The 12,912-nt window shown below is 38.9% G+C and overlaps 1 protein-coding gene across 1 annotated transcript in view; it reads left to right on the forward strand.

The window, feature by feature from the left end:
* The window catches only part of LOC106867826 (protein-lysine N-methyltransferase SMYD4), a 31,161-nt gene extending 18,480 nt beyond the window's left edge, over positions 1-12,681 (forward strand). The window contains exons 9-17 of the mRNA XM_014912851.3: positions 1,193-1,298; positions 2,956-3,016; positions 5,136-5,287; positions 6,144-6,478; positions 6,921-6,994; positions 8,673-8,791; positions 10,617-10,749; positions 11,092-11,205; positions 12,365-12,681. Of these exons, the coding sequence (XP_014768337.1) occupies positions 1,193-1,298; positions 2,956-3,016; positions 5,136-5,287; positions 6,144-6,478; positions 6,921-6,994; positions 8,673-8,791; positions 10,617-10,749; positions 11,092-11,205; positions 12,365-12,618 (1,348 nt within the window). The 3' untranslated portion in view covers positions 12,619-12,681. The remainder of the gene's footprint in view (positions 1-1,192; positions 1,299-2,955; positions 3,017-5,135; positions 5,288-6,143; positions 6,479-6,920; positions 6,995-8,672; positions 8,792-10,616; positions 10,750-11,091; positions 11,206-12,364) is intronic.
* Positions 12,682-12,912: the final 231 nt, after the last annotated feature.

Here is a 12,912-nt window from a genome sequence, read left to right on the forward strand (position 1 = left end):
AAAATCAACCCCTCCCCTGCCCTGACTGGCTTCTGTGCCAGTAACACGTAAAAAGCACCGTCCAAATGTGACCAATACCAATTCTGGCTCCTGTGCCAGTGGCACATAAAAAGCACCATCCAAACGTGACTGATGCCAGTGCCGCCTGACTGGCTCCCATGCCGGCAGCACATAAAAAGCACCCACTACACTCTCGGAGTGGTTGGCATTAGGAAGGGCATCCAGCTGTAGAAACATTGCCAGATCAGACTGGAACCTGGTGCACCCACCTGGCTTCGCAGACCCCAGTTGAACCGTCCAACCCATGCCAGCATGGAAAACAGATGTTAAACAACAACAACGAGGAGGAGTAGTTCCTGTTCCATAGTGAAGATGGTACCATTCTTCAGTTATTTAAACTAATGTCATGTTGTTGGCTGGTCTGAAGTGATGACTAGTTGAGTTGCTGAATGAAAATGTATTTCTCAGGCTGCATGAAGAAATAACTAAACAACACCTGAAAACATTTAACAGAAGATTTTATTGCGCATAGTGTTTTAATTGTGTTGGTCTTTTACAAATAATTACAATAATAATTAAATACTAGGGGAAGACATACTGCTTGGAGCTTATGACAAACTTACTGATTTAGCAATCTGTGGCTGGCCCATCACAACTGGAAAATAATTGCATTATATTTGTGGAGATGAAAATTCCTCTGTGTATTGTCAGCCATCTGTCTTAACTGGCTGGAGATGGCAAGAATGGAGACCCAACATGCAGCTTCCCCAACTTTCTGCCTGGTAAAAAGTGAGACATGTGAATGAGTCAGCTGGTTTCAATGCTCTGCTAAAAGTTTTGATGCCACAAGTGGCTTTCTATAGGGCACAAGCAGAAAGTTCTAGAAGAGTGGATTATTTGATGGTTTGATGCTGATTGGCTGCTTAATAGACCAATCACATGAAACTATTGCACTTTGCTCATGGTGTCTGACTGCATATCCAGAGATTCACTTTCAAACCACTGCTACACTAACATCAATCAGTGATCTGTGTTTTGAAGTCAACATAAGTATTGAACCTATGCCCATCTTGTAAGTAGTCTGTTTTATTATATTTTCACACATTGTATATATTGATAAGTCTGGAAAATGAAAATTATTATTCTGTACATTATAATTTCATTCATCTTTCTTCTTTTATGCTCTTTCCAGCTGTCAAAGATGCTGTAATGTCCTTTACTGTAGCCGTTTGTGCCGTCAACAAGATTGGTCGTCCTGTCATTATGTAGAATGTTCTTTTCTGAAATTATTGCATTCCGTAAGTTATTATGTATATTTTTTCCTTTGATATCTTTCGTCATCATCATCATCGTCGTTTAACATCTGCTTTCCATGCTGGCATGGATTGGATGGTTTGACTGAGGACCAGCAAGCCAGGAGGCTGCCCCAGGCTCCAATCTGATCTGGCAAAGTTTCTACCGCTGGATGTCCTTCCTAACGCCAACCACTCCAAGAGTGTAGTGGGTGCTTTTATGTGCCACCAGGATGGGAGCCAGTCAGGTGAAACTGGCATCAACCATACTCAAATGGTGCTTTCTACATGCCACCAGCACATAAAAATAAAACATTTCTTGTATAGTTCCTCTCAAAAATGTCTCCATTTACAAATCTTAAAGGAACCTTTCTGAATTGCATTCATAAAATACCTTTGCAAAAGTATATTTCTTCAAGTCTTCTCCTGCAAGTAACTTGCCTTTCAAAACCATCGATTCATTTCCTTTGTTTCAATGCCTCTCCACGTTAAACATCTTACTTTTAGCATCATCCTACATTTATCTTTGTTTACGTATTTTTTGTGTAAGTTATTTCCTAAAATAACAATTTATTCTAATTACTCCCACCAAGAAAACCTCGTTGTATGTTCTTCTGATTACCTTTCAGAAAACTCTCCTCGTACACAAATCTTCCAGCAGATACCAAAGTATCAATGGGTCCGTTAATGTAGGACTTGGGTGGGAGGCACCAGACAAAGTTGATATTTTTCCAAAGAATTACCCTTGCCCTTAAGAAATCATGATTCCTAATAATGGGTACAAGGCTTCACAATTTTAAGGGAACGCACAATCAATTAAATCAGACACAGTAATTGATTCTCACTCATTTCTCTCCCTCTTGACCTCCATATTGTGTCCACTCACCTATACCATGGCCCTCACTAACCACAAAGGACTGGCCTTTATCCCCAGAATGTTACCTCACTGGTCTCAAAGGGCCTAAAAAGGTTTTAGGATCTATTCTTTCATTCTGGCCAAACCAATAAAAAATTATTTTATTAACCCCAGAGGAATGCAAAACAATTAACTTTGTTAGGATTAAAACTCAGAGTATAAGGATGTGACAAAATACCACAAGGCATTTTATCTGTTGCTCTACCAATTCTACCACCCTCAATGCCATGCAAACCCTGACCTGATGTTAATTCCTATTGCACTCATTTAATTTCATTGCTTTTGAGATAATCCTAAACATCCTCTTACATCCTCTCCCTTGATAGGAACAAGTTATTACCATTCTAAGAAGCAAATACCAACAGAGCAAAGTAAAAGAGAAAATAGAAAAATACAAAATACAATAAATGCAGCAAATTTTGTAGAGAAATTTTAGTCCTTGGGTGTTTCAACTGATCCCATTAACAGCCATCATCAGATTCTTACACGTCGGAAACTTATTGTAAGATCAAAATATCATTCTAACCTTAATGTGCAAAGCGTTTCTGCATTTCATATTTCTATTGCTTACCATTTGCATCTTATTGTTAATCCTCAATTCAAAGCTTAGGCTTAGTGAAGTTGAAATGTTGAATGAACATGTATTTTTCTCCATATTCTGCATTGTTAAATGCCTCTCTTCACTTTACCTGTGCAACAGTTGTCTACTAAAACATCACAGGTTACTTTTTAAAAATAATTCTACAGGTTGGTATTGCCCACTTAAGTCTGAGAATCATCTTGGTCACTGGCTTCCAGTATCTCCTCGGTAAGACATAAAACTGATTATCTTCAAAACTCTTTCTCTCTCTCTCCATGTCTTCATATATAATTATATATATATATATATCATCATATCAATTTAGCATCCGCTTTCCATGCTGGCATGGGTTAGATGGTTTAACTGGAACTGGTAAGCTGTACCTGGTTCATATATATATATATATATATATATATATATATATATATCACCTCCTCCAATGTCCCTTCCCCTCTAAAAGGATTTTCATCTCGCAAGGTTTTGCAAGTTAATTGGTGACCCTGCCAGTATTGGTGCCATACAAAAGCATCCAGTCCACAGTATAAAGTGGTTGGTATTTGGAAGGGCATCCAGCTGTAAAAATCATGCCAAAACTAACCATGCCTGTGCTTAGTGCCACATAAAAAGCACTCAGTCCACTCTGCTGAGTGGTTGGTGTTAGGAAGAGCATCCAGCCGTAAAAATCCTGCCAAAACAAACACTGAAGTTTGGTACAGTCTCCTGCCTAGCCAGCTCCTATCAAACCATTCCACCCATGCCAGCATGGAAGGCTGACATTAAGCGATGATGATGATGATGATATATGTACACATGGGGAGATAGTCTTTAATAGTCGTTACATGTGGCAAATGTGCAGTTATATTAAACACCATGAATGTACAAAAAAACAGACACCCTCAAATTTTAGGTAGGGTTCCTTAGAAGTAGTAGACATTTTCTGTTACTCAGGTGACCAAGTTAGTTGTGGTGGAGTTTGTTCCGAAAGCATAGATGCTAGAATAAGAAGAGGCTGGGTGGAGTTCAGAGAGTTTCTATGTCTGTTAGTAATGAAGGAGTTCTCCCTCAGAGTGAAAGGCAGACTGTATGATGCCTGCGTATGGACAGCTATGCTGCATGGCAGTGAGACATGGTCTGTGACTATTGAGGATATGCAAACGCTTGAAAGAAATGAAGCCTGTATGGGCTTCACTGGGTGGATAATGTCAGTGTGCTTATATGAGAGAGTGTAAGTGATTTGAGGGGAAAACTGGGTATACATGGCCTCAGGTGTAGAATGTGAGAGAGAAGACTGTGCTGGTTGGGTCATGTAATGCATATGAATGAGGACAGTTGCATCAAGAGGTGCTGATCTCTAATTGTAGAGGGAACATGTGGAAGGGATAGACCCAGGAAGACATGGGACGAAGTGGTGAGAAAGGATCTACAGACGTTGGGACTGAGAGAGGGGAGGAGAGGGGACCAGGACACTGGGTGGTTTGCTGTGCTTGAAAAGACACACCAAGCTAGGGAAAAGCATGGTTGCTCTTGCATACAGGCTTGTCCCTTGCAACCCTTTCCAGCTGAGCATCCCTAATCTTGCAGACTTGTAGGTGCTGGTGCTATGTAAAGAAGCACCTGCAATACACTTTGTAAAGTGGTTGGTATTAGGAAGAGCATCCAGCTGTTGAAACCATGCCAAAACAGACATGGAGCTTGAAATGGTGAGAAAGAATCTTCAGATGCTGGACCTCACAGAGGGGATGACAAGGACCGAGGCTTTTGGTGGTTTGGTGTGTTTGACAAGGCACATCAAGATAAATAAAATCATGATTGTCCTTGCACACAGGCATGTCCCCTTCATCCCTCTTGAGCTGGGTGATCCTAATCTTGTGGGCTTGTTGATGCTGGTGCCACGTAAATGCACCCATGCAGGTACCTTTTAAAAGCACCCATTACACTCTGTTAACTGATTGATATTAGGAAGGGCATCCTGTTGTAGAACCCAAACCAAATCAGACTGGAACCTGGTGTAGCTCTCCAGCTTGCCAGGACTGGTCAAACTGTTCCACCCTTGCCAGCATGGACAACGGACGTTGAAGAAGGAGGAGAATGTCATTTGATAATGGTTGACTCTCCTGAGGTCATCCAGCCTTTAACAGGTTTTGTCTTACATCCTACTGGGTGTCCAAAATCACCCAAGCTTGGTAGCATTACTCGTTTAGTCACAAGTGGCCCAACAACAAAACAGGCAGTTCTGAGTTACAAGCCACACTCGAGTGTGACCTGATATATGCATATGTGTGTGTGTGTGTGTGCATAATATATCTTTATTTTACTTTAGTTTCTCTATATATGTATTTGTTAAAAGATTTCAAAGAAAATCACACCCAAGGCACATCTCTTTCTGGAATTGCTGGTCTTACTGATGCTGGTTGCTATGAGACTAATTACTTATCTGTCTACAAACTCATGACTCACTCCACTGATATACCTGTTGAAGATCAGCTGCAATATTCTACGGTGAGCTTTTACAATTATTGCTATTTCGGTAACCACAACATTTGTAACTACAATCGATGATTTTATTTAGCTTGATGTTTCTTGTCAAACACAGCAAACTACCATAATTCTTCATGGCAGTGCCCCAGCATGGCTGCAGTCTACTGACTGAAACAGGTAACGGATAAAAAAAGATAGAAAATATTACCTGACAAGGCTACCATGGTTGTTGGGTGGTTAAGGTGCTGGAAGGGTAAACATGTAATCATAAGACCAAATCTGTCTACAAAAGGTCATTGTGTTATGATCCTGAGCCAAGGATATAATTCGGTTGTCTTAAATTGACCTGGTCTTAAGTTCCACTTGATATTTCAAGGCTGAGTAATCAGTGATTGGTAGGTCATTTGGCTTTAAAGAATTCCAGCCATTCTAACAAAACTAATCTTAAATATGCACAAAAAAAGATAAAGGTGAGATAAGAAGCTTGCTTCCTAACCACATGGTCCTGGGTTCAATCCCACTGTGGCACCTTGGGCAAGTGTTTTATACTGTAGTTTCGGGTGACCAAAGCCTTGTGAATGAATTTGGTAGAGAAGCCATTGTGTGTGTGTGTGTGTATGTTTGTCTTCTGCTGCTTAATGACCAGTGTTGGTGTGTTTACATCCCCATAAGTACAGGGCTTAAAAACAAAAATTCGGGGGTCAGTTCATTCAACTAAAAATTCCTTAAAGCAGTGCTCCAGCTTGGTCACAGTCTAATGACTAAAACAAGCAAAAGATAAAGTTTTGAAAAGCCAAATAAAATGATGTTTGATGTGTTTTATAAATTTTTCATTTAAGATATAAAAAACATTTTTATCCAAATTTTGTTTTATCAGACTGCAGTTCTCTTGCTTCTTATATTGAATCAATCTGGATGGTTCCAGAAGTACACAGTTCAACAAATTTTAGACAATTATGACAACAAGACAAAGGAAAGCCATTTATTGTGGTCTGAGCCACACCGTTATATTGGCGCTGTTCTATTACATCACATTCAACAACTCATATGTAATGCTCATGCCATAACGAAACTAGACTTTTCTGATCCAAGACCTACCACAGTGAATGATGGAGTTTCTATACAAACAACCAGTCAAGTCCGCCTCGCTACAGCTGTGTATCCGACAGTTAGTCTTCTAAACCATTCTTGTCAGCCTTCCATATCTTTAAGGTACAGCTATTTACTTTTTGCTTCCTTGAGATTTTGCTATTTCTTCATTTTGATTTCAAATTTGGAATATTTCATATTTTTAAGAAATTATAAGCAAAAGTTGAAATTTTTATGAAATTATTAAGTTTTACATTTTGTTTAACTCCTCATCACTCAGATTCCTCTGTCAAATGTAATGTTTGTTTATTCACATTGTTTTGAATTAATCATGTATTATTTCATAGATTCAAGATTTCATTGATGTTATTGTTTATTTTTAGAATGACATTGTAGGGTGGGTGTGAGAGGCAGGATCTGGTCAGCTTGAACATAAAACAAGTAAAATATTTGGCCTGGACATGGTCAGTTTAAATGCTAAAATGGGTTAAAAACAAACAGAAAAGATTGGTAAAATTATAAAATGAAATTTTGAACCAAAACCTGTTATAATGTTTGCCTTTAGTTTTCAGAAAGATACGTTGGTTGTTCGTTCAGTGAAAGACATCTCAGAAGGAAAAGAAGTTTTCAGCTGCTATGGTACAATAATATTTTAATCTTTCATAATATCACATTTCGATATCCAGGTTATACTTGTACTATATTGTAATGCGTGTGGTACACTTTTATTGCTCATCAATATTACCTTTAGTATAAATAAATCATCATCATCATTATCATCATCATCATCTAACGTCTGTTTTCCATGCTGGCATGGGTTGGATGGTTTGACTGGGAAGCCAGGCTCCAAACTGATCTGGCAATGTTTCTACAACTGGATGCTCCTCCTAATGCCAACCATTCTGAGAGTGTAGTGGGTGTTTTTTATGTGCCACCGGCACAGGAGCTAATCATCCTTTGTATGCAAGCAAGGCAGTCAGAAACGTAAATGAAAAGTAAATCTCTTTATGTCTGGAAATATAAAATATTACCAATGTTATAAATGCTGTAGATCTATAAAATGAATATTGTTATTCGTTTCAAATTTTGGCACAAGGCCAGTAATTTCGGGGGTTGGAGTAAGTCGATTACATCAACCCCAGTGCTCAGCTGGTACCTATTTCATTGACCCCCAAAGGGATTAAAGGCAAAAATCAACTTTGGCAGAGTTTGAACCCAGAACGTAAAGACAGGTGAACTGCCAGGAAGCGTTTTGTCCAGCACAGTCACATTTCTGCCAGCTTCACACCGTTTAGTGCTGCACCACTTAGTGCTGTACCGTTTAGTGCTGCACCGTTTAGTGCTGCACCACTTAGTGCTGTACCGTTTAGTGCTGCTCTTTGATATTCACAGTTCACTAACATCTTACTTTAATTTTTTGGAGACAAAGCTGAATGGAGTAAAATAGTTGAAGTGATATTCTTGAGGAGTTCAGCTTTTCCATTTCTCTGGTCCCAAATAACAGATTGATAGACCTTACACAGACAATTCTTGTACTACACCATTTTTACGCATCTTCAATGGGGTTTCTGTTCAGTTTTCGTATGACTGGGGTACAGCTCTAATATATTATATGAACACATTTCTAATGCAACCTGGCAGAACTTTTACATGACTTGGACACAGTTCAGAATGTGCCTGGGGCATGGCTTTGATTATGCCTTTGGAATAACTCCAACACAACTTTGGGACAGTTCTAGAATGACTTTGACATAATTTTTGATCAAACAATAGAAAAGTTTTGAACTTTGGCAATGCTTCAACTTAATTTTAACATACTAATACCATAACTCTAACATAATCATTCTGACATGATGTTGGTGCAGCTCTAACATAATTTTAGGGTGGTTTGACATATCTTGGAGGTACAAGTCTGGTAAATCTTTTAGCACAGCTCTTGTATGAATTTGACACATTTATAGCAGCGAGCTGGCAGAATCGTTAGCACACTGGGTGAAATGCTTAGCGGTATTTTCGTCTGCCGTTACATTCTGAGTTCAAATTCTGCCGTGGTTGACTTGGCCTTACATCCTTTTGGGGGTTGATAAATTAAGTACCAGTTGCATACTGGGGTCAATCTAATCGACTGGCTCCCTCCCCCAAAATTTCAGGCCTTTTACCTAGAGTAGAAAAGAATTTGGCACATTTATGACAAGACTTTGGAATAGCTCTGACATAGTTCATGAAACACTTCTGACATCATCTTTGGCACAGTTTAGTCATTACTTTGGAATGGTTCTGGCATTCACCAATCAATCATTTCATTTTCTCATTGCAGGGCCCCACAGCTTCAGAATGGATTTTGTAGAACGTCAACAGATTCTGAAGGATCAATATTCCTTTATATGTCAGTGTGAAGCCTGCATTCTGGAAGGTTCCCACAGACCTTCATCTTCGGTATATTATGGTTATTACTACTCCCACCATCTACCACCACTACCATCACCTCTATTAATACAACGACCACCACCACTAATTCTATCATAATCTTTGTTTCTTTCATTACTCTCACCACCACTACCACCACCGTTCTCTTAACTGTAATCCCAATTATCAACATTTTTATTATTTTTTTTATATTTTTACCATCGTCCTGACTGTGGTAAGAAGTTGTATGATAAGAAGCTTGCTTCCCAACCACATGGTTCCAGGTTCAGTCCCACTGCATGGCACATTGGGCAAGTGTCTTCTGTAGCCTTGGGCTGACCAAAGCCTTGTGAGTGGATTTGGTGGATGGAAACTGAAAGAACCTTGTCATATGTGTGTGTGTGTGTGTCTATGTTTGTCCACCCTACACCTCCATCGCTTGACAATTGATGTTGGGGTGTTTACATCCCTGTAACTTAGTGGTTCAGCAAAAGAGACCAACAGAATAAGTATTAGGCTCACAAAGAATAAGTCCTGGAGTCGATTTGTTCAGTCAAAGGCAGTGCTCTAGCATGGCCACAGTCAATCGACTGAAACAAGTAAAAGAATAAAAGAATTGTTTTTTTTTATCCTCACCATCACCATTGTCCTGACCACCACAACCGTAACCATAGTCACTTTTTTACAATCATCATCACCATTACTATCACAACTCTGTGCCATACACCAAAACCTTTGCCCTCCACCTTATACAGCAACTCTCTCTGATGTTCACCCTGCATCGACTCTCCACCATATTCTCTTCCAAAGTCTTTTTTCTCTGCTTTTACACAACATTCTCCTTCAGTATGTCTGAAAGGCATCATTATTCTTAATCTTCATGTCTTTCACATGTTTCAATCATTAGTCTGTGGCCATGCTGGGGCACCACCTTGAAGGGTTTTTAATGAAATAAATCAACCCCAATACTTATTTTTTTCCTATAAAGCCTGGTACTTATTCTATCGGTCGCTTTTGCCAAACCGCTAAGTTACACAGATGTAAATAAACCAGCACTGATTATCAAGCAGCGGGACAAACACACACACACATATACACATATGTATATGAAGGGTTTCTTTCAGTTTCCATTTACCAAATCCACTCACATGGCTTTGGTTGTCCCGAAGTTATAGTAGAAGACACTTGCCCAAGATGCTATGCAGTAGGGTTGAACCCAGAGCCATGCAGTTGAGAAGTAAATTTCATATTGTACCACCACACCTGCAGCATATGCAAGATATGTTTGTTACAAGCAGATTTAAACCTTTTCAATTTCTTCCATTGTGAGCACACACACATGTAAATATAACTGTACACAACTCTACATGAATCCATACATTTATATATCAATATATTCTCAGTGACCTTTTTGTCTGCACAGTTTGTGACAGAGCATGCCTGGGCCCAAATCTAATTTGAGAACCCATGAAAAACTAACCTCCACCAACTATTCTGCCTAAATATCTCTGCCCACCTTTCAATGTTGTGTATGCCATAAGGTCTGCAAATCTAATGGAGGTCTCAAAAGACATTTTATGATCCACAAAGATCAGAACTTAACTGCAGCTCTTGGTGGTCCAAAGCAGATATGCAATTTATGTAGGTGTCTTTTCAAAACATTGTCTGGTTTAAAAAGCCACATCAGACGCCATGATGGATCTAAGGTGTAGGTACAAGGGGGGGGGGGGGGGTCAGACTCTGCATAAGGAATAGACAACCACCATATATCAATATTCAAAATTCTATAACTTGTTAAACAAATACATCATTTTTAAATTCATTGAAATAATTTTTTGACACCTTGACTCTCCAGGACGAAGATTGCTGTCAATGTTTCTCTCAGTTACCATGTGAAAATGCCAAGGAGCACACAAAGTCAGCTTTACTTGGTGAAGCAAATAACTTCAACAAGGCTCTGTCTTTACTGGAATCAAATAATATTGAAGGTAGGTCTTTTATCATTTGTCTCTTGTTTCAGTCAATTAAATAAGTACCAGTTACGTACTGGGGTAGATGTAATCGACTTAATCCCTTTGTCTATCCTTGTTTGTCCCCTCTTTGTTTAGCCCCTGTGGTTCAATAGAAAAATATATTTGTGTGTATATGCGTGTGCATTCGTATACATAGATATCTTTACATACACACTGGTTATATATTTATATGATTTATTTTGTTTAAATTCTCACCGACTTTATCATAGCATCCCAATATCTACAATCCCACAATTGTCTGCAAAGTCTAATTGCTTGCCTCAAACCGTCTCTAACTACAATGTCTCTATTCCTCAGATGCCCTCGCTACATTCCGTGTCTGCGCTGATCTACGCAAGAAACTGCTTGCACACCACACTAAAGATTACGGGGAAATACAGGATTGCATTGCTCGATGTTTAGCTTCTCTTGGTTGGTATTGGTTTTATTTATTTATTTACAATGTCAGTCTCAGAAAGAAACAATCATGTCATCAAAATCTCAAAGCTACAAAGTAGACATTTGACAGATATTTGTCCTCATCTTGTTTGTTGTTAATACAACGTTTCAGCTGATATACCCTCCAGCCTTCATCAGGTGTCTTGGGGAAATTTCGAACCTGGGTTCTCATTCCTAAGGTATTTTGCAAGAATTCTTTGTCGCAGGGTTCTTGAAGCATAACCAGTAAACAAGTGTCACCTTAGTCTGTTGGCTGTGGACAGCTGACACTTTCCATCATACCCAGCAAAATAAGCTAGGAATTTTCATATAATAATAATAATACTTTCTATCATAGGCACAATGCCTGAAATTTTTTGGGGGAAGGGTCCAGTTGATCAGATTGACCCCAGTACACAACTAGTACTTAATTTATTGACCCCCAAAAGGATGAAAGGCAAAGTGGACCTTGGCGGAATTTGAACTCAGAATGTAAAGACAGATGAAATACCACTAAGCATTTCATCCAGCATGCTAACGTTTCTGCCAGCTCGCCACCTTAATAACAACAACAACGACGGCGGCGGCGGCGGCGGCGACGACGACGACGATTTTGGCTGAAGGCCAGCAAGTTCAGGGGAGGGTCAAAGTCAATTGCACTGACTCCAGTACACAACTGGTACTTATTTTATTAACATAAGAGAATATATTCTCATCAATGTGCTTGGTGTTAAAATACCTGCAAGTCATAGACAAGTGAGATAACTCACATCAGATTTCATTCGGGAGCAACAGATATCGATGTAATAATAAAGTTTTTGAAGAACATATTTGAGGCTTAGAAACAACAAATCATAATAACAAAGTCATCATTGTTTTATGTCTCCTTTCCCATGCGAATATTGCAGGGAGAGTGTTGATTTCCATTGCAGGAAGCAGTGTCTTATAGCTGGGTGCTCTTCCTGTCACCAACTGTTGCTTCTTATGAGATATGTAGGGATGCTGCAACGAACCTATTCTAATACACAGGGCAACAACATCAGTATTTCACAATAATTCTTTCCCATCCACTTTCGCATTTTTAAGCAACAGCCGTAACAGTTTTTCCAAGATGTGCCTGAGTCTTTAAACTAAGATATTTTTCTATTTTCAGGTAAATACAAAGAAGCTTGCAAAGTCTTAGAATCCAGTTTGACAATTACTGAAGATTGTTATGGCAGTGGTAGCCTGGAATTGGCACGGGAACTCCAGAAATTCTGCGAACTACTCTACATAGCAGGAGAAAAGAAAAAAGCTTTAAAAACTATCAACCGAGCAAAAAGTTTATTTGCTATACATTTTGGTTTGAAATGTCCTGAATACGGAGAACTTGCTTTGCTTGAATCTAAACTTGATTTACAAGAATAAGGAAAACATTAAATCTAATTCTGTTAATCCATAGCAAGATAATAAAATATTTTGTTACTAAAAGTGTCCTTAGATGTTGTTGGGTCCTTGATGTTGGTAGAGAATGAAAATGTCTTTCTAGGAATGTGTGTGAAAATAATTAACAACATTCACAAACAACTGACAAGTTTTATTTTCTGCACATGGTGTTTTCTGTGTTGGTCTTTCAATGTAAAATGACAGCAACAATTTATACACACCGGGGAGAGACATATTACTGGGATCTACAACAATTTAACTGGAATGTAACAATCT

Source organism: Octopus bimaculoides, chromosome 5 (genome assembly GCF_046866305.1).
Source record: "Octopus bimaculoides isolate indiv1 chromosome 5, ASM4686630v1, whole genome shotgun sequence".
Lineage (NCBI taxonomy): Eukaryota > Metazoa > Mollusca > Cephalopoda > Octopoda > Octopodidae > Octopus > Octopus bimaculoides.